Source organism: Molothrus ater, chromosome 9 (genome assembly GCF_012460135.2).
Source record: "Molothrus ater isolate BHLD 08-10-18 breed brown headed cowbird chromosome 9, BPBGC_Mater_1.1, whole genome shotgun sequence".
In the NCBI taxonomy this organism is placed as follows: Eukaryota; Metazoa; Chordata; class Aves; order Passeriformes; family Icteridae; genus Molothrus; species Molothrus ater.
The window spans coordinates 14,721,666-14,743,660 of NC_050486.2; the positions used below are offsets into that span (position 1 = coordinate 14,721,666).

Below are 21,995 nucleotides of genomic sequence, written 5' to 3' on the forward strand. Positions count from 1 at the left end.
CCTGTAACTCATCCTGACCCTAAAAATAGCCTCAGAATACCCTTAAAATACACTAAAAATACCCTAGCTATTAAAAAAAACCTGAATATCCTGAAAAATCTCCAAAGAACCTTTAAAAAGTTCCTAAAAATACCCTGCATAGTCTTAAAGGAGCTCTAAAAGTACCCCAAAAATCCTTAAAATGCCCTGATAAGACCCTAGAAAAACCTAAAAGAGACTTTTTATACAAAGGAAAGGTGTGCATACATAGACTCTACGGAAAGAAGTTATTGCCATCATGCTGTCTTAGAGGCTACCTTCTAAAAGGTTTCTGCCTGCACTTAAACAAGATGTAGCATCCTTGTCCTGCCTGATACAGAATTCTGCAAGCATAACACGGTCAAAGGCTTGGCTGGTCTTTAAATCAACTGCTGGTATTGCAAACTAACCCCTGTGGCAGTAACCGTCACAATGACAATCGTATTCCTTTGTATTTGATTGCATTTATTGCTTTTTAACTGGATCTCACCGTCATTAGGTCCTTCTCTGTCCTTCTTGTATCAGACCCTCTAATAGAAATATTAAGAGATAATATCTAGATTTTTATTGCTAAAGCAGTATTTTGTCCAACTGCAAGAGAAAATAAAAAGCAGTTTGCCTCTCAGCAGGCAAGACAGTAATGATCTGTGACAGACAGCCATCCTTCAGGGATGCTGAGTTTCTCTTCTTGAGGCACACTGCAGAACCCTGCCTAGGCAAGCATCTCCAGCCATCAATGTACTTGCAACTGTTGACGTTTTTCTAGTTGTGCCCCGAAGAATGACAGAAGGCTATTGGAGGGCAGAGTCCATATTGCATTAATTTCATCTGGGACAAATGTAGCATGCATAGTGTCTACAGTATGGATGCTGCACCTCTGGGGACCAGAAGTTTCTTCCTGGTGTCCTCAGATAATGCAAGTGTACAGAGGGAAACAAAGCACTGCTTAGTTGCTCACCTACTTTGTGCTGAAGCTATGCAGAAAGATCAGCATGAAGTTTACTTTGTCCTGTCTCCTGCTCCAAACAAGAGGGAAGAGGAGCACAGCCTTCAGCACCCAAGTGACACATGGCCCACTTCAAGTTTCCTGATGAAGGGAGACAGAGGCCCACAGGAAGCATGCCTCACTGAGAGGCAGGCCAGATATAGCTTGTGAGAAAATAAAGTCCCCAAATCCCCATGGAAAGATAAGTTTTACTTGGGAAAATAAAAAGCTGCAATACAAAAAGCTGAATACAAACAGGAAAAGGAATGAGATTTTGTTATAGCTTTGATGGACTCTGCAAAACTATTACTAGTATTCTACTTCTCCATATATACAAGAAACCAGAACTTTTGTAGAAGAAATAACTTTCTCTCAGAAGCTCAGCTGCAGCTACAGGTCTCTGTTACAACTCATCATGGCAGTTTACATGCTCCAAGAACTAGGCTGGCTTCCAGTAAAACTAATTTAAGGCACTGTTTTGCACTTACGAAGTAACAGTAAGAAACCATTGAGATTGAACAGCCACTGATACTACTTGATCACCTGAACAATGGATTAGGCTCTTTTCAACCAATCCTTTCTTTGGTGCAAATGAGTTCAAACTTCAGTGCACTCTGTAAGCATCAATCTCCACAGAATGTGCTAGGTTAGAGGACTCAAATGGTGAAGTATCAAACAGCACTGAAAACTAAGTTAAGAAAAAGCAATTTTCTTGCAAAGCACACTTTGTACACATGGGGAACTCATTTGAAGATTCTAAGCTCACTGTAAAAAGACACAAGCTTTACAATTAGTTGAGTTGAGTTTAAAGGTGTTTTCCAATACCATGCTTTTTAGAGAACATGAAGAACTTCCTTGCCTTACAGCAAACCCAGACAAAACTGAAAGCAAGTATCAGTGACATATTAAGTGCTTAGCATTAGGAATACAAGTCCCTGATATAACAGTATATAAATAATTATTCAGAATAATTGTTTCAAAATTAATTTCATTTTTTTTTAAATTGTATTCTCCTACTTCTCTATGAAATTCTTCTGTAACACCACTTAGATGAATGTGAAAGAAATTAATGGCATCACAGTAACAATGAAATCAGGAAAAACACAAGACAAAACCCATGCTGTTTTGCTTCTTACCACTTGTTTTGCTAATTCTCCTGCCACGCTGTGGCAGTAACCCAGCAAATGCCTGTAATCAACCTACAAGGATTCCACTACAAGGATTCTATGTTTCAGATATTACTCTGAGCTCAGAAAGTTCTCTTTCATAATTAGGCTGTGTTTCAAGGACTAAACTTACAACTGCAACACTATCCCATTGCTGTTGGCAACAGTCTCAGGAGCCTGCAAGTACATACATTTTCTAGGCACATCCTGAATTCATGCGATATCCCAGAATGATTTCTTTCTACTACTTTGCTCCTCGTGCATTCCTGTAAGTGCTCTAACACCAACTCTTTTTTAGGGAAAGTAGGTGGCAATATAAAAAAGGGATTAGAGGAACTTACAAGGAGGATTACAAGGTCTGGTGGCAGCACCAGCCAACACCCCTCATGAAACTCACCTAAGGTTTGGAGCAAGACATGAGAGATGTTGCATATGTGGCACCGGGAAAATAGCTGGCAGTGCAAAAACATGCTGGCCCTTGCACTAGTCCCTGGGGAGCAGCCAGCCCACACACCTCCCTCTGGGATCCCAGCTTGCACCAAAGCTAGGCTGTGTTTGGCCTATGGTTCACTAGGACTTGAGAGATGAGTTTCGAACTTAATGCATTTTCATCCAACTTGCTGAAGTTCTTTTCGATTCCTATACCATAACCTTTTCAAATATGAGCTGAGAGTTGGTTTTATTTGCAGTTTTCATCTGGGACTCTTCCTGAAAAGGGTTTTAGTAGGCACAGACAGTCTCAAAAGATTTTTTGCTGTTTTTTTCTTTTTCTATTACAAGTCCTTTACATACAAAAAAAAAAGCACGCTAAGGTGGACAGTACAGCCATGTGCTATCAGGAGAAGGGAAAACGCAGAGGAAAGGGAAGAAGTTATAGAAAGTCCTCTGCAAACTCTGCAGGAAGGCTGCGAGAGTACTGCCTTGAATGGGAAAAGCTTTAAAACAGGTGCTGGGACTGGGAGAAAAGGAAGAGGCAGGACACAGGAGCGGCGATGCCGAGGCCGGCCCATCAATGCTGCCGCGGCCGTGCACTCACCGCAGCAATTCCCGTAACTCCGCGGGTTCCAGGCCGTGCAGCTGCAGCTGCCTCCCCACCAGACGTTCGCAGAGCAGCGGCGCCCGCGCCAGCAGCACCGCCCGGTGCACCCGCACCTCCTCGTCGCCCACTTGGAAGGTCACGTCGGAGTGGGTCCCCTCCACCAGCAGCCTGCGGGACGGCACCGTTACCGCGTGTCCCCGCCCCGCCCGGCGCCGCCCCAGCTCGGCCACCGCCCCGCGCCCACCTGTCGAGGTCCTGCCGGAGCTGCTCGGCCAGCGCCTCCTTCAGCCGCTGCCGCTCCGCCGCAGCCGGGCCGGGGCCCTTCGGCGCTGCGCCGCCGCCGCAGCGCGCCATGTGCCGGCCGCCACTCCGCTCCGCGCCCGGCACGGCGACAGACACCGGACAGTCGGTGCCTTGGCGGCGGGCCGCCGCACTCACGGACAGCACCGGGACGGCGCTCGGGGCGCGGGCAGTAACCGGCCCCGGAGCGCCGCGGGACCCGTACCGTGCGGGACGCGGCTCCTTCCTCGCGCCGCTCGCGAGGCGGGGCCAGCAGGGGCCTCCACCAATAAGAGCCGGTGTTGCCAGCCTGGCCCCGCCTCCATCGGGGAGGCCACACCCTCCCCTCGCGTTCCCTGCTGGAGGCGGGGCCTCACTGATGGGGCGGTGTCTCAGCGGGCCGAGGGCGGGTGCCGCTAGGAGTGCGCCCTCTACCGGCCGCGGCTCCGCCCCACACGCCAGGGCCGCTCCCGCACACCAGAGCCGCTCCCGCACGCGTGAGCCGTTCCTACCGCGGAGCGCTCCCGTACTCGCGGGCCGTTCTCGCACTCGAGGGCCGCTAGCGTACTCGAGGGCCGTTCCCGCACTCGAAGGCCTTTCCCGCCGCGTCCCCCGAGCGCCGCGCCCTCGTGTGAGGGGCCCGGCGTTCTGCGGCCGCCCCTGCCGTGTGCACCTGCCGCGAGGAAGGAAGCGGGGCGGGCTGCAGTTTCCGAGCAGCCGGTGCTCCGCAGGACAATCCCTACTCCCCAGCACTGTCTGTCTTGCCACAGCAAAACTGCTGCACAGGCGATAGAAGTCTCTCTGTGCCACCTCCTGAGACAAGGGAGAGCCTTTCCAGCTTCATAGTGTAAGTAAGAGAAGCACATAACCATTTGCGTTTATAAGTGCTGAAAGTATTCAGGGGAAAATGCTTGAAAATGCTTGAAATGATGGAAAGAAGCAAATATAACACCACTGTCGTGATCCTGAGGAGATTCTGCTGGGATTTGGGGACGAGAGCAGGTCTCCAGCCATGAGCTAGCGCTGGGCAGGCAGCACCGCTTGGTCCTTCCTGGAGAGGATTACACTGAGGGTTACACTGCACCCACACCGAGTGGGACACAGTGGCTCAAAAGGGATGACACAATTGGCAGTGTGGGGATGTGTTGGGACTCCACAGCATCTCCCAGCTCTGTTCTACTTTAGTGTGGACAGTTGTTCAGGCTCACCTGGCCCTGATGCCTCCCTCAGTGGCCTCTTGTTCACCTCTGATTCCAGGGCACTGCACTTGCTCTGCAGGTGGAGAGGGAGGCTTTGGAAACCTGATAGGCAGGTGACACCATTTCTGCGGTCTTGTATTTTTGCTCTTTTTCCCATTGTAGTTAGCTTAAGTTTTTCTTCTCCCCTGCCATCACACGCAAGTTAATTCTACCCTTTGTGTTCATAATCACTGCGTCTCTCTCTCCTATAAACACAGGAACTTGGCAGCAGTTCTTGGAGACAAGAACGGTAGTTGCTGACATAGGAAGGATAATGCCAACAATGAGGCATTATTTTCAAAAATTGACAACAATCATAGCATGAGTGTCCAGGCTGAATACCAGACCAGACGCTTCAGCTATTCAAACTCAGTTCTTAGCTTCAGCAAATCTCTCCATAGGAAGACAGATAAAGTAAAGGGAGTCTTGTAAGTTGCATTTTATTAGACAGAGGTGGATTTGATACATGTTATATCTTAATTTTCCATTGTTCTTGTTCAGACATGTGGAGTGTACAGGTTTTCCATTTTTTAGTCAAGAAAGAAAAACACATTGCGCAAAGCAGCTGCACTCAACAATACAAGATACGGATCATTATTCACTTGAAGACTAGAAACGTACCCAGAAAATTTTCAATCATTCAGTATGCTAAAATATAGATAAAAAGAGTTACTGTTTAATGGTAAAATACATTAAAAAAATTCAGGCAAATCTAGAATGAAAACTTGTGACTTTCTTCAGTATGGCACCACTCTATTGTTTCATTATAAATTTGTAAAAGGCACCACACATTACAACTGTAAAGCAAGGGGGAAAACAAAACCAAGCAACTTTCCATGATTTTCTTTCTGTACAAATACATATGTATTTTAAGGCAGGTGTTTTTATGTGCAAAATACAAGTATACAGGTAAAACCAATGTTGGTATCATATATTCTCATACTCACTTCTTTTAGCTGTACGATTAGTGTCCAAATGTACAGTACAATGAAAACACTTCTCTAACAGAGCTCAAAATAGAAGGCAGGCTGGAAATATGGCCCTGATAACAATTAGGTTTTAAATCCGAAGAGCTTTTATTTAGACCCCTTAAAACATGTACAGTCATTCTCTTTTTCTTTTTGTCTCTTCCTTAAGAAAGGTCCATATCAACTTGTTCACTATGTCAGGTTGATCCTGCTGGAGCCAATGACTGGCTTCTGACAAAATAGTTAATCTGAAATGATTTTTAACATAAATCCTTGTAATTTCTGCCATCTCAACTTCCATAAATGCATCTCTTTCTCCCCATAACAGCAGGGTTGGCATGATAACTTCATGGTTCTGCAGAGGCAGGCAGCTTGAAAAATAAAACACACTTAGTTAGGTCTTGTTTAATAAAACATAGAGACTATGCTATTTAAAAAAAGCAAGAAAAAGAAGGTGTCATGTCTTAGTTTAAAGTAAAACAAATAAAATGAGACTTTGAAGACATTCTTCCTCTCTACTTACATGCAAAGTCAAGAAATGTTAATAAAAGATCACTTTAGACAGTAATTTCATTTTGATTGATGATTACAAAAGTTCTTAAAAGGGCCTTTTCTACCAGTGGATTTAAATCTCATTTTGCAAACAACCTGACCTCACCCACTGAACCACAGCTTATTCATAGTACCAATTTTAAAAACTGATAATCTAATATCTGATTCTGTGCATTGAGACTAATCTCTTCACCTTTTACTCCAGTATCCTGGATCTCTTCACTATTAACGTGTGTTTTCTCACCACTGTACAGTTTACTGTTTTGTGCCTTGCAAGGTTTGCAGCCTGACTTAGGTAAACTCTATCAGGCTTTATACAGGCTTTTTTTCATAGGCTTTTTGGTCACTTTTCATTGCCTATGAATTGCATTATATTTCTGTTCAGTCCGGAATATGGGAAATTATATCATGCCTGAAATTTCCAGAAATTGCCTTTAGTAACAATTAATGCACAGATTTCTCATTTAGAAAGGAAAGTTCCATTTGTGAAATATTAGTCTTTGAAAAACAGACTCAGACCTTCTCAGACCCTCAGACCTCAGCATTGTTATACAGTTTCTCTGTAAACAGTGAAGTTCTTAACTGTTACAAGAGAGCTAATGCTATTTTCTAAACAAATGGTGTATAAGAAGAAATTCAAGTTTCAGCTTCTCTCTTAACCAAGCATGATATAAAAGCTTTATGGATTTATTCTTAAAGTGTTTGTATTTAATATATAGTGAAAGGAATGACCACTGTGCTATTTATAAAAAGATGTGCTGGTGAAGGATGGAAGTAGGTTATTTTGTCTTTGGAAATAATATTCCAGAAAAATGAGGCTCTGAAGAATGCACCTCCAAGTGGACTGTAATGAGTCGGAACTCTTTAACACATAGGTCACCAGTATCAGCCCACTGGGAGTTGTGGTGAATACAAGTCATTAGCATCCAAATATATGGATGCTTAATGACTTAGATGAGAGAAAGGGAAAATTCCAATCCAGTTTTCATATTTAACAATTCCCATCCCATTAGGTGTGACCATCAGAACTGGTGGCAAGAACTGAGTGATTGATCTTTTTGTTTACTGCATTGTGGCTACAGCAGTAAACAAAAAGATACAGCACCTAAATAAGATTCTCTGAATTCAGTGCAGGTGTACTTTCATTAGAAGAATGAAGCAAACAATGCACAAACATACACTCAAAACACACGGAGAAATTAATAGCTGTGAAGATACTTTCTGACTTATAACTGATACTACACTTTCTTTTTTTAATCTGAAGGGGCCTGAAACAATAGTTTAAAGGTCCACATCTCTTCCATTTGTCTGCGAGTCCCAGAGCAGTTCAGCTGTCACAGGCACGTCACTGCTGCTGGCAGAGGAGCAGCTGGTTAATGTGCACATGCACTGGAGCGAGGTGCGGCCGATGGAACGAGCAGGGCTCGGGGCGCTGGCGCCTCTGAGCTCCTCATCGGCCCTGCCCGGGGCTGCTGCCGGGCGGGGGAGCCGCTGGGCGGGCACGCAGCGCCGCGGCCCTCGGACATCCCAGCTGATGGCATCGGCTGCTCTCTGCACAGCTTTAATAATGTACTGTTACCAGCACAGCCGTCTCATTTATTCCCCACTGTCAGCCGTGCTTGGGGTTAGCCTTCTGCCTTCTCCTTCCAGTTCTGTCTCAGCCTGTACAAGGCAGCACCTAGCTCAGGTCCCTGTTTCCCTCACAGTGTTCTCCCTGCTGATTGCTCTCCTGACAGTGACACAGAAAGAGCAATAAAGGTGGCAGTAAATTTGGACCATGGAAAATGAAAAGTTATTCTACTTCAAACATCTACTGCCTGAGTTTAGGGACAGAAGGGAATTGCTGTTTGAAAGGATATTGGGAAGCCGGTCTTTTGTTGGAGAAGCGTGCAGGACATGTATCACTGCTGAAGACTGGAGATGGTAAAGGAAAAACAGATTCAATGCCACTCTTCTTGATATAGTCCAAGTTAATGCTTTAAGTAGAATATATGCAGAGTTCAGACCTTCTGGCCCTGTTTTTGGTAGGTAAAAAAGGGGGTGTCTGTCTCTAAGGCCAGCCAACTCCTTTCAGGAAAGTTAAAACCATTAGACAGCTGTTTGAGAAAATAAATACTAACCTTGCAAAAATATTTCCTATTATGATGCTATCTCTGTTTTACTCTATGAAGTGAGTCTGCCAAGACCAGTAAAGGAACAAAAAAACCCCAAACCCAAACCAAGTTAGGTTAGTTTTAGGTTTAGTTATAAAAAGCCTCTCCCACCTTTCTGAAAAACAGAAAAAGCCTAAACACAATACAATTGTGCCAGATATGGTCTTGTAAAGTTACAAGTAAGGGTAACATACTTGGATGCCATATCATCTAGTAGTGTTATATAATAAGCTCTTGATAGACATTATCATAATATGAATTGTAGTGCAAACAATTAATTGGTGTTAATTTTTAAAGTATTATTTAGAGGTGGATTTTTGGGAATGCCACGGGGGCTGTGAATGAAGAAGAGTCTTTGCTTTATTAGATTTTGAAACAAAGATTTTCCTTTTGTGCACTCTGCTTGTTTTGCTGTTTTGTGTGGACACCTCTCAGAACACACCTGGCCTCTCACTGCTTGACCGGGCCTGTGCCCACCTGGTGAGGCTTCAGGAACACACCTGGGGGTTTCCTCTGGTCCAGCAGCAGGAGAGGAGCAGCAGTAATACCTTTGTGCTCCAGGGTACTCTCTAGAATATTTTCCTTTGCTTGGGACTATTATACTGACCTGAAAAGAGTTCTGTAATGGTTAATGGGTCCTGTTAATGCTCCGGGCTGTGAAAAGACATAGAGATAAGCTTCAATATCCTCTGCAGTTAATCTGCAGCCTTTCCTTCCAATTCCAGTGGCCTGGCTGGTAAATAAACTTTTCAGAACCTACAAAAGCAAGAAGAAAAAGCTATTATGTAAGATAGCTAGAAAATGTGATTTGTCTCCTTCAACAGGACACATCTTTCTAAAATCTGTTTATGCATATTTATAAAGTCTATTTATGTTCAAAGTACAATGAATGGTTCAAATGAGTTTTTAGAGAGCTATGCGTAAAGCACAAGGTGAACATCTCTAGTAGAACTTATTCCAGAATAATCAAGTACAGAGAAATACCAGTATTACCAAGTCACTGCATCCTGCCCTGCTACCTGTGACAGGCAAGTGCAGGCCCGTGGGTTTTTTTTGGGATGGACCCCAGCAGGTGGCAGGGCAGGAGGGAGGAGGATTCATGGCCTCCCTGCTGGCTGTGCCGTGTGTGCAGCACGGGGAGCTGTGCTCGGGCTGTTGGTGTGTAGGAGGGTGTGTCCCGCACTGTTGTTCTTTTCTATCGCCTCCTGCTCACGTTTAAGGTTATACAGAGGGCTGGCCTTGGCTTCTCGGCACAGTTCATCACCTGGCTGGATGCAGTGCCCAGCCTCCCATACTGCCTGCCCTGTGGCAGGCTCTGGGAGATAAGAGGATGATGTCCCACTGCATACAGGATAAGTCAGCAGGAACTCCCCAGGCACCAGCGGTGTCCGTCTGGTGCGGGCACAGGTGAAACCAGCTGACTCTCTAGGTGCAGTAATGCACTGCAGTGTTGAGGTTAAAAGTACCTCCCTCAGCACCTCCCAGAAATGCAGAAGTAAGAGTTCATCTCAGAGACTCTGTGGACTTGTATGCTACTTTATAGAAAGCTTAAGAAGAAAAATCAGAAGGCTCCATATTTTTCCAGTAATTATAACTACATCAGAAGGGATCAATGTAGGTGGCAATTATTCCATTACTCACAGTTACATATATAAACAAGAGCATTCATTTTGCTCACCTTGAAATCATTTAGTGTAAACATGAATTCAGGAAACCATGGCATTTGGAAAAAGAAGTAGTAACCAGATTTAATCAATTGTGATGGATGTCGTAGAATGTATTCTGAAACAAAAATGTCCATGAATTAAAAATGAAAACTGATGGCTCAAACAAAATTACTAGTAATATTACTATTTTTAAACTTAAAGGAATGTTCTAAAAATATTACATTAAAGTATGCTGTGTGACAAAAGATGATTATTGTTTCAGGAGTAAATATATGATGTGGCCATTAAAAGGTACTTCTTTTATAAATGTTATTAGAAACAGCGAGCAAAACAAAAGTTTGCCAAAGATTAGGTGAGGACAGCAGCACTGGAGAGTTTAATTGCATGGTAGTTTTTCACTTAGAGATCTATTTGTGTAGCTAGTCCAAAGCATTTTTTTTCCAGATATGGAAAAACAGGCATAAATAGGTATTTCTCTCATCAATTATGTGATGCACAGAAATCGGTAGATGATGATCCACTGACATTCTAAAAACTGCATCACTACTGTTCATTGAAGTATAGAATTTTTCTAACAGTGTCTTTATGGCAATTTCAAGAACTGTAATCAAGATTTCATAGAACCACTTTTCAAAGATTTTTACAGTCATTTTTAGACATAGCATATATAGCAAAAGAAAATTATATCTCTATATCTATCTATCTATCTATCTATCTATCTATCTATCTATCTATCTATCTATCTATCACAAACTTGCATTGACTGTTTTGTTCTTTTTTTAATTGTAAATCTGTGTCTCCAGTGAGTTTCAAGAGCCAACACTGACATTCAAATACCTAACTTCCTCAAAGCAAGCACACAATGTGTGCAGTTACTAGGAAGTCTAGAACTTTTCCTGTACAGGTGTAAATTTAGGAATGCAAAAAACCACATTCCCAACACAGGACATCTCTCAGAAATATTAATTCTGACTGTGAATAAAAATGGGTTTTAAGCCAACAGAAATTGAAGTGTTAGCTATCTTCTAAAGTTTCATATCTTATACATTCTTAAATTGCATTATCCATTATATTTTCCTGATGGGCCATTGTCAGCACTGATCACTTTACTTTTCTGTACTATTTATAAACAGTGTGTTTTCTTTTGGTCACCCAAAGTAGAATAAATTTGATGTAGGGAGAATTCATTAAGGTACAGAACAGATTTTGTAGTTCAATAAATATGCAAACAAATACTATAATAAAATGCAATTATCTTCTCTACAGCCTCGCTCCTGTTCTCATTGAAAACACGGCAAAATCTTCTGCTTTCGTGTGGAAAACAGACCTCTCCATGGTAAGTGTGGATTTACCACCTGGCAAAATGTTCTTTAGTATCTTAGAAAGGTGCCCAAGAACACTGTGAGAACAACAAATATGGATGGTGTGGCTGATCCCACAGTGTAAGGTCAGATTTACTTTCAATTGAAATGAAAATTAAAATTCTGCTGAATATTCTTAGCTATTTATGGGGAAATGGGGTGACTTTTTAAATGGAGATAGGGTAAGGCCAGCAATTGAAAAAATTCAAATTAGTGAGATAGTACTTTCCTTTCGATTGCTGAATGTTTATATAATTCCTGTGAAATGTTTTGTAATTCTGGGTAGCAGACAAACTCAACTCTATCACACAACAAATAGCAAAACAAGTCATGTTTCAGCAAAGTACTGGTATATTCCTAATCATCTATTAAGTAGCCTGGAAAGACTTCTTCCAATGAATATTGTACCAGATCACAAATTGTCACTTGTCACCTAAATCAGGATGTAATTCTAATGTCTGATTCACATTCATACAAAGACAGGCTTATGCAGATTTAATAATGCAGTGCAGCCTTTACCAAAGTGTAATACAATATACATCCGTCTTTGGGAATTATTTCCTGATATATATAACAGTGATAAACAGTGATAAATGCAAAAAACCAGATTCATGTGTTTGAAAATTATGTTTGTGGACCCTCAAGGATTAAAAAAACATCTGTAACTTTTGTGGTAAGTATTCGCACTTCCTACAATAGATTTGTTTTCAGAAGTCAAATAAACACTTGCTATATTACTGCTTTACAAAATACAGTCCAGACTGTGAGAGCCATAGAGCTTATCTACTGAGGCAGGCTGTTGGTTCTCAAAGCAAGCACAATCATGACCAAGATGCAGATAGTTTGCATTAACAAAGACTACTGTCAAACTTACCTGTAAATACAGAAGGATGAGGGAAATTAACCACAATCAGCTTAGTCACCATTTCAGGGTAACATATGGCCACTAACCAAGCAATCATTCCTCCCCAGTCATGGCCAATCAACACACACTTGTTGTATCCTACCACATAAACACAGACACAGGCTTTTATTTCAAAGGAATTAGTATCCACAGAAATCAGCTCATACAATAAAATCATTATTGGGCTGAGTAGGTGGTTCAGCACATTCATTAATGTAACTTTAATACTGCACCACTTCCATTACTAATGGTCAGAAAAAATAGGGCACTGTTATAGTTTAAAAATTTACAAATATGTCAAAGTATTTAATTGGACTTGATTCAACTTTAACTCTACTACCTCCATGTCACCCTAAAGTCACTCAGTATGCAGATGGCCACCCTGTTCACATCTTGGCCAGTGCAGGGTCAGATGGACACTTCAGCCTGCAGTCATTATAACACACGTACATTTGCCGTGTTTAGGGAGTTTGGAATTTGAAACTGCAGACAAGAAGACTGAGCAATCTCCTGAGCACCTCCAGAACAAAATTAATCCTAATGTATTTCGCTGAATATGAGGGGTTATCTAAGCACTCGGTGGCATCATTATGCAAAAGGTGGGCATTATACTTAGTAGCCATATAAATAGTATGTGTAAACACTCCCATTTATATACTTAGGAGGCCTTAGCTTTTCTCCATATGCTGTTTTGTTGGCAATTTTGTAAGTTCTGGACATTCACAAACTTATTCTTCCATCAATAAAAATTGTATTCCAGCAGCAATAGAAGGGGCATGGACAGAATAGTGACTGAGTGTTTTGAAAGCTCTAACACTCCTTCTTAAACCACGCTGGAAAACAACATACTCTAGTGTCAGATACCATTACCCTCCTCATTGAGGACTGGAATGGTGAGCAACAGACTACAAATGAAACATATAAAAGCCAAGATGTTTAGAATTCTGACATAGATTTGGACACAGTTGTCAAAGAACCTTATAAACCCTCTTGGATAGAAATCTTTTGGAGCACTTTTGATATAATCAAGTTCTCCAAAAGAATTTAACTTGAGATTAGGACAAACAAAGATAACAGGGCTCTGAAGTGATTTTCCCCAAAAAATTTAAATCCCTCTGAAATTGAATTATGCTGAGAGCTTCTCAAGCATAACCATGGCATTACCATGGAGATTAACACAACCAGCAAAGGCTGGAAAATGTCAACACTGTGTGAGGACTGCCTGCCCAATCTTTTGCCAATACTCAAACATCACAAACAAAGCAAATCCTAAATTCAAATCTCAGAACTTGAATCACTGCTTTATTATTTCTCCATATGAAATGCAGTAAGTTATTTTACTATGGCTAGAATATCCAGGGAATCAAAACTACTCAGAGAATGACAATCTAGTCCCTTGTGTTGATCTTGGTATGGAAGGGAAATAGCCTTCACCAGGGGTTACAATTTATCACCCAAACAGGGACACACTTCAAACTGAACTGGAGGCGTGAATTTTGCACTTCAGCTCTAGGCCTTTACCCTGTGTATTTGCCACAGAGAGCAGTGTGCCCCTTGTTCTCCCTTCTGCTCTCACTGTTGTGTAAGACAGAGTGATTCAGCTCTTGAGAACTGACAGGAGTAGTATTGTGCAAAGGGTAGCATTTTTGGAGTTTTTTTTCCCAATACAGCAGATGAACTCTCACCATCTCTGTAAGGCCCACAATACTTATTATGTCTTGTTTGTGCAAGAAGAATGTCATCTGATATAAATTCCTTGGTCTGCAAGTTCTTTAAGACTCTAACTCAGAATATTATCCACTAAGGCAAGTGATTAGGAGGAAAGACTTCTTAAGGAAAAGAACCATAGGTTTGTACTGCATTTTACAGTACATAGGAATTTTCTTTTCAAAACTCCTGATGAAAAAATAATCTTCACGTATTGCTTATGCAGACATACACATTGTAATTAGAAAAAAAGACTTCTTCATTTATAATTGTCCTAATAATATTAGTATCCTTAGATTTTTACACCTCTGCAATGCTAATATTAAAACAAACAAACAAACAAAAACCAGTGCTAGATCTTTATATGGGTTTCTTTTCCTAGAAAATTAAGTAATTTTTGAGTCAAGTAGATTTTTCTTCTACTAACGCACCTAGAGATTCCAAAATATCCTTTATGTCTGCTATCAGGCAATCTAACTTGTAATTTTCTTTGTGAGGAGGAGCATCTGTTTCTCCATAACCTCTCAAATCCAGGGCCACCACTCGATATTCACTTTTAAATTCCCGCAATTGATGGCGCCAAGAATACCTAACAAAGGGGAAAAAAAGTTGGAGTTACAAGGTCAAGCAGTATGATACCAAAAATGCACTCAATGCTTTTGCACCCAAATATTTGAGGCTAAACTAGCATGGCTGTGTTTGCTATGAGATTCTTTTTCCTTTCTTTGCTGTGCTGTTGGTCCTTTGTGGCTGCAGTAGTTTTGTGCTCCTGTCTTGAATCCCCCAGTAACAAAGTGCAGCTGCCACAAAGGAGACATGGCCAGAGCCAGGGTTTTTCAACAATTCCTGGAGTCTGGCACAGTCCCTTTGCTGCAAAGGAAGAAGGCATAAACCAGAGCATAGGGAGGACTTTATCCTTTGAGACATAGTAGCATCAAAAAAGTAAGACCTGAAAAGCTTCCTCTTCTCCCTGGCTTACTCACAGCTGTGTTTTGCAATTTTTTCTATTCAGAAAAAGAATATCAGATAATTCATACACTAAATAAACCAAAGAAAGAAATCCAGTTAATAACAAATGATCTTGGTGAAGTTTATAGGATTTATCCTGTGTACACTTTCATCTGTGTCTCTGTACCAGAACTGTTGCAGAACAAGCTCTCTCAATGTGTTGTTACTAGACAGAGTATTTCATCCTTGGGTTTCTATGGAAAAGAGTGATAGCATTACATACATCAAAAGGCATACATAGGCAAGAACTCAGGCAAGGGCCTGGGCTATTCCTCACTCTGTAACTGTATGTAGTGGCTGGATGTGTGTTATGAAGCAAAAATAAAAAGAAAATGGTGGGTCTTAACCTGTAAGAATGACCTGTCCTTCAGCTGTTATTGAAACCAAATAAATTTTAGAATAGCCAGTCCCAAGACATAGTCTTATCTTACACTGTACTAGAAAGATGTAGGAAAAACATGATCCTTCAGGACATATATAACAGTGACTGCATCCCTCTGTGCTAGGATCTAGCTTTTATTTCTGCTCGTTTCAACAGTTTCAGAGAAAGGATATATAACATTTGGATCATCAGTGGTTGTAAGTGTGATGCACAGAATTCTACCTTAATCCAAACAACATCTGTTTCAGACCATGGGCTCTTCCACTTTACCTTTGCCTCCAGCCTATTAGGGACTTTGAACTTAAATAAGGTTACAGGAACACTCAATGGTATGAATCTGTTTTCATATAAACAAACAGAACATTTTCATTTCAGTGCTATATAATGTGAAGACAAGGTTTAGCTGAGATCTCTGGGAATGAATTTTTTACAGGCATTATATAATGACTTGGAAGCTGAATTTGCCATGGTAACTGTTGCAGCTATTCTATATACTTCAGTAAGAAGAAAGAACCAGGCCCATAAATACATAAATCAACTATTTTTGTTTTCTGAAAATGTCTACAAGCTATTCTCATCCTCTGTTTTCACAACAGTCCATCAGTCTCCAAATGTCTGACCTATCAAATGTGTAGGTTTTATATTCAAATAAACCCTTTTATCCCATATGATATATAAATATTGGACAACTGCTTTGCAAGCAGAATTTGGAAATGTTGTGAATGCCTCCATGTTCATAAGCTTGAATCTATTTTGAGACTTTCTGATCATATTTTTTCTAAAGGGCAAGTAGTATAAAATGTAGCAGCTCACGCACAACTTTTAAGTACTCAGCTACCTCAACACATTATGTCCAGTCTCAAGTATTTTATTATTGACCTTCCACCATGTACTGATTTTCAAGTTCTTATGCATCTAAAACCCTCATTGGCTCTGGTGTGTTACATTCTTTAGTGATCTGTCACCTTCAGGCATTCTCTATCACTCTTAGTGGTCAGTATTGTCTGGTTATATTTGTCCTAGTTATAACCTTGAGACATTTGAAGGCAGAGGATTTATTAAAATTAGGAACTGTAATTGTGGATAAAATCATTTTTGTTTTCTTAGACAAACAATACAAATTTGCTGCTGCTTTACATCTCTCTTAAATTGTGGTTATTTTATCTCGTGCTCTCAGAACAATCACTATTCCTGAATGAAAAAGAAATCACTGAGTGAATGAATAACCTAACACAAATATTGGTAATATGATTAATTTACAGACTATTAGCATATAGTGTTCTTTTTAAAAACAGTGATAGAAACTCTTGGTGGTCCCAGTGACCTACATAACAGATTTTTTATTCATCCCTTTGAATGGTCAGACAAAACAATCTAGTAGCTGCCACTTATAGCATGACTCACTATTGTAAACTGTAAGAATTACTTTCTGCTTTTTAAAAATAATATACCTAATCTCAGTAGAATATGTATATAAAATGCTAATTTCTCTTTTACTATTCCCCCATAGGGGAAATCAGCTGTATTCTCATTGCCTGTGTTAGAATATGCTTTATTCAAGATATGCATAATGTTTGAAGAGAATATGCACTGACCCATCTAACTGTCCTTTCAATCAAAGTTTACAGCGTTAATAATTTTAGATAGCAATTTATTACTAGAATAATGTTCTTTGAAAATTTAACAACAGAAATGTGACTCTGTCCCATCACCCTGAAGGGCATTAGTACCTAGGGGAACTTGCTGAGGGAAGAGAACTGACCTCTCCTACTTGGGTCAGTTTAGCATGGTATGACCTGAGTACAGACTGGAAAATCACAGCTCCAGCAGTGGCCTCTAGCCCCACAGCTGAGTTGGTAAGGAAAAGGATCATTCACCTTGCTGTATTTCTGGCATTAGTACTCCCCTTATTCCCTTACTGTTCTTCCTGTGCAAGTTCTGTAAGCCATGCTTCACTAGTTAAACCTGACAACGACAGCCTGAGCAATTTGGTTACATCATTGGACACATGACTGCTTTTCATTGTTATAAACAAACATTTAGGATTGGGTTTGATTCATCATTCATCTTGTGATGAACTAATAATAGAACCTTTTTCCCTGAGTAGCATTCTGAAATTAGGCTGCACAATAGCCTATAGAACTCATAGTTCTTCCCCTCCCCTAGTTAAAAATTAATGTGTAGTATTTTTAATAAATGGAGCAATCCTGATTGCACTTAACATATAATGGATCCTTATTTTAACACCCTCTGCTATAATTCATAAGTTTAGCCATATAGTACAAGTACTACCCAAACAGGAAATTTTTTTAAAATTAGCAGTTCCTTCACAAAGTTTGCAGAAAAGGGTACATACCTGAGGAAAAATGGATTGACAGTACAAAAAAGATGGTTGGTTTGTGTTAGTCTGAAGGAACTTTCTTTGTGGATGCAGCAGTTAAAAAGATGTTTCAATGGTTCATTGCCTAGTGAAACTTCATGCCATTAATATTCATAAATACATATAAGGGATCGCACTGGGGATATTTAAGCAGAGGTGTTCGTCTTTGGGTATCTTATGCAGCCTCTTTTATAATAGAAAATGTTGAAGGGAGTTTTACCAGAATTCTGGAAAGCCATGAAGCAGCAGCATGAGTGGTTTGCCCCTTTCTCCAGCAGCCACATAGTGGAATCGTAACCCTGAATCCTAAAATAAGAGGAAAAGAAGTGTGTTTATTGCTGCCTAGAACTGCTACTTTGGGATTTAAGAATAATGATGGTTTCAGATCATATTCTAAGAAACAATATAGTGAACCTAAAATAATATCAAATGATCAGTTTTGAAGCTGAAGCCTTCTTTACTTCTGAGATCAGGTATCTGCTACACCCTGGCAATGCTGAGTGTCCCACACCCTGCACGCCCACCACAGCTCCTTCCAGGAAGGACCATCCCCAGTACCTGCCTGGCTGTGCCTGTGTGCCAGCCCAGCCCTGAGCACACAAACACTTCTGACAGAGCACTGCCTGGCACAGCCACTGGGAAATGCAGGTTATTGTCACAGCAAGCACACTGCTTTCACACTGACACCAGTCATCTGCTTTGAAGAAAGACTTTAAAATGCAGAATACTTTAAATGCACTTCCAATCTTTCAGTTAGCTGGTAAGATTATGCATCTATTTAAAACCATCACATTGCATTCTGGCATGATAGATAAAGGACCACGTGGATTCTTAACAACCAAAAGCAATCAAAATTAAATAACCAGAAAGCAAGACATATTTGCTAGTTTTTATAATTCTAGGTTTCAGACTCACTTCAGAAAATTAAGCTTTAATGTTATAATCTTCTTTCTGCCGTGTCAATAGTCAGTTTCTGATGCAACTTTTAAGGAATTGGGTCTTATGAGAATTCCAAGCAGGCAACTTACTTATTGTAGTTGCCTGCTTGTACACAGAAATACTGTTGAAGAGAATGGATGTACACAAGCTTGCACTGACTGAAGGTGAAATCCAGTAGAATTTAAATAAACTGTGATCATGACCTAGAGGTTTTACTGAATTCTGACACAGAAGTAGATAGAGAAGTTGGGAGTTAGCTCACGAAATACTGTTTAGAAGTCATGTGAAAGAAACTGCAGGAAGAAGGGTTGTACAGCTCCTGAACAAATGTCAAAGCCTGCACTGTCTCTGCTATTTCAAAAAAGAAAGAAAAAACCCATGCCTTTGCTACACATCAAGAGCTAATATCAGGGCAAGGATCACAAATGCATGAAAAAAGGTTTTCTTGCCAAGATGCTTCAAATGCTCTGACATATCTTTACACTTGTAAGTCACTAACGAGCTCCAAAACCATTAACTTATATCCTCATTCTTGAAAGGACTCTGAAGAGGGAGCTATTTGGATTTTTAATATTTGCTCTGGATGTAATAGGGGCTTTTTCTTTTTTGCCCCTAATTACATTGATGTTTCATCTCTGGGATGCCAATGAACTTGAGGTCCCTAGAGGTAAAAATAAATTCCCAATAAATTTTGGGGCCATTACATCATCTGTATCATTCTCCAGATCATTCTGTCTTTAATCTTTTCTTATTTAAAAAAGTAGAAGTTTCTCAGTCTTCTTCCACAGTTTCTCATTTAGTGAGTAATAGGTAAGCCCTCTTCCATGCTGCTTCTTTCAGTCAGCGTCCTCTTGGGATTTACCCTCCATGTTTTTATTCTAATCTATTTGTTGCTTTTAAGGAACTTCCTTTACTCCTGAAAATTCTATTTCCACGTGTACAGCAGCAGTTTAAATATCACATGGCCCATCCTGGACTTTTTCAGTTGCTGCTGTTCCCTTTTTTCCAACCTCCAGAACAGACATAGGATGTTGCCACCTTTTCCAACAATGGCTGTTTTATTGAAATTTGAATGGATTTGTAGGATATATGTTTGGAAAGTAATCCATTAGCCTGCTGTTATCCAACAGCAAGTGTTTCTTACTTCCTGAAATGAGTGGTCAACTGTCATATTGACAGCAATTCGATTTGCCCCCAAATGCTCTTCTGTTACTGTCATACCCCTCTCACTTCCCCAGCAGCCTGTTCATTTACTGCTTTGTGGTACAGGAAAAAAAGAACATGTCATATGAGTAAAAAGCCCACACATGCCTCCTAATGATGTTAGCAAAAGAAAACAAGCAAATCATGACAAACTGAGGCTCACTAATTTATATTAGTACTACCTGGCACAAAACCATCTGCACAGAACCCTGGGAACAGAGATCTTTATGCTTATTTTATGAAAAATAGCACTTGACAAAACTTGTTATGCATTCTCTGCTCACATATAGCTGCAAAAGAAACCTAGCTAATACAACTTCATTTAGAGCATTCAGTAAAGAAGCAAATCACAGAGACCTGAGACAAGTACAGAAATTGGTGGCTTAAATTGTACAATCTGAGGGTCAGCAATTAGCTTCTTGCTCTACGTTTTCCCTGTAACAGTGGTGCACGAAACGAGCTCGCCGGTGCAACTGGGCAAACCGTAAACAGCAGAGAGCAGAGGCGGTGCAGGGAGCGGTGGCTCCCCGGGATACCCGGGGCCAAGGAACCGCTCACCGCCCGCCCAGGGCTCCGCACCCGGAGGCCGGGCACTGATCCTCCCGGCCTGAGGGCCTGCAGCCGGGCCGGGCACGGCACCGCTCGCCGGGGAAACGCAGGCAGGTGCTGAATGCACCTGTGCAGCTGTGCGAGCACACACGGCAAGGCAGGCGGGCTGTCCGCGCACCCCGCACAGCCGGGCAGGGCAGGCAGGGGTGCCATGCACAGCGCATCCCGCACAGCCGGGCAGGGCAGGCAGGGGTGCTATGCACAGCGCAGTCGGCACAGCCGGGCAGGGCAGGCAGGGGTGCTATGCACAGCGCAGTCGGCACAGCCGGGCAGGGCAGGCAGGGGTGCCATGCACAGCGCAGTCGGCACAGCCGGGCAGGGCAGGCAGGGGTGCCATGCACAGCGCATCCCGCACAGCCGGGCAGGGCAGGCAGGGGTGCCGTGCACAGCGCATCCCGCACAGCCGGGCAGGGCAGGCAGGGGTGCCACGCACAGCGCATCCCGCACAGCCGGGCAGGGCAGGCAGGGGTGCCACGCACAGCGCAGCCGGCACAGCCGGGCAGGGCAGGCAGGGGTGCCATGCACAGCGCAGTCGGCACAGCCGGGCAGGGCAGGCAGGGGTGCCATGCACAGCGCATCCCGCACAGCCGGGCAGGGCAGGCAGGGGTGCCATGCACAGCGCATCCCGCACAGCAGGGCAGGGCAGGCAGGGGTGCCACGCACAGCGCATCCCGCACAGCCGGGCAGGGCAGGCAGGGGTGCCATGCACAGCGCAGCCGGCACAGCAGGGCAGGGCAGGGCAGGCAGGGGTGCCTTGCACAGCGCGGGGGTGGGTGCCTGCGCGCCCAGCGGGCCCGCTCCCCCCGCCCGCGCCCTCACCTTGATGCGGACGTAGCAGTGGGTGCCCAGGGAAGGGTCGTTGAGGCAGGCGGGGGGGTTCTCCCGCACCACCCAGCGGAAGGTCTCGCCCGGGCGCCGGCCGATGCTCCAGAGCAGCCGCAGCCCGGCGATGCAGGCGCACACCCCGCAGTAGCTGTAAACCAACGCCCAGAAGAGCAGCGCCCGTGCGGCCACCATCACCCGGCGGGCGGGCGGAGGGCACGCAGCGCCGGGTCTCGCCATCGGGCCCCGCCGCCGCCGTCCCCGCCGGCCGGGAGGGGCTCGGAGCGCCGCCGCCGCCAGGAGCCGCCCGAGCGGAGGCACCAGGAGCGGCGGCGGCGGCGCGCCCGCCCCGCGGCCCTCGCCCTGCGCCGCCGGGCACAGCGCCGGGCACAGCGCCGGCCGCCCGCACGTCCCGGGGCTCGCCGGACCCCGGGCGGTGCCTCGGGGGCGGCGGCGCGGCTGCGGGGGTCGCGCCTGCCCACGCAGGGCTTGGCCAAGGAGGGCTGTTCTCCCCAGATATTTGGCGGCGAAAGAGGGAGAAGCCGTCCCTGGGCGGCTGGGCGCGGCTGTGTCACCTGCGCGCTCAGGCAGAGCCGCCATTCACATCGGCACGCG

The 21,995-nt window shown here is 43.3% G+C and overlaps 2 protein-coding genes across 2 annotated transcripts in view; both read right to left on the bottom strand.

Annotated features, from left to right (window-relative positions):
- BTBD8 (BTB domain containing 8) overlaps nt 1-3,718 on the bottom strand; it is a 28,358-nt gene extending 24,640 nt beyond the window's left edge. The window contains exons 1-2 of the mRNA XM_036387491.2: nt 3,453-3,718; nt 3,206-3,376 (exon numbers count right to left, since the gene is read on the bottom strand). Coding sequence (XP_036243384.1) covers nt 3,206-3,376; nt 3,453-3,562 — 281 coding nt within the window. The 5' untranslated portion in view covers nt 3,563-3,718. The remainder of the gene's footprint in view (nt 1-3,205; nt 3,377-3,452) is intronic.
- Nucleotides 3,719-5,149: 1,431 nt separating this feature from the next.
- On the bottom strand, nt 5,150-21,995 carry EPHX4 (epoxide hydrolase 4). The gene is made up of 7 exons (XM_036387871.2): nt 21,378-21,995; nt 18,028-18,113; nt 14,469-14,626; nt 12,301-12,429; nt 10,077-10,180; nt 9,006-9,154; nt 5,150-6,064 (listed from the first exon to the last, which is right to left on the bottom strand). The coding sequence occupies exons 1-7, from the start codon at nt 21,978-21,980 to the stop codon at nt 5,830-5,832; spliced, it is 1,464 nt and encodes a 487-aa protein (XP_036243764.1). The 5' UTR covers nt 21,981-21,995; the 3' UTR covers nt 5,150-5,829.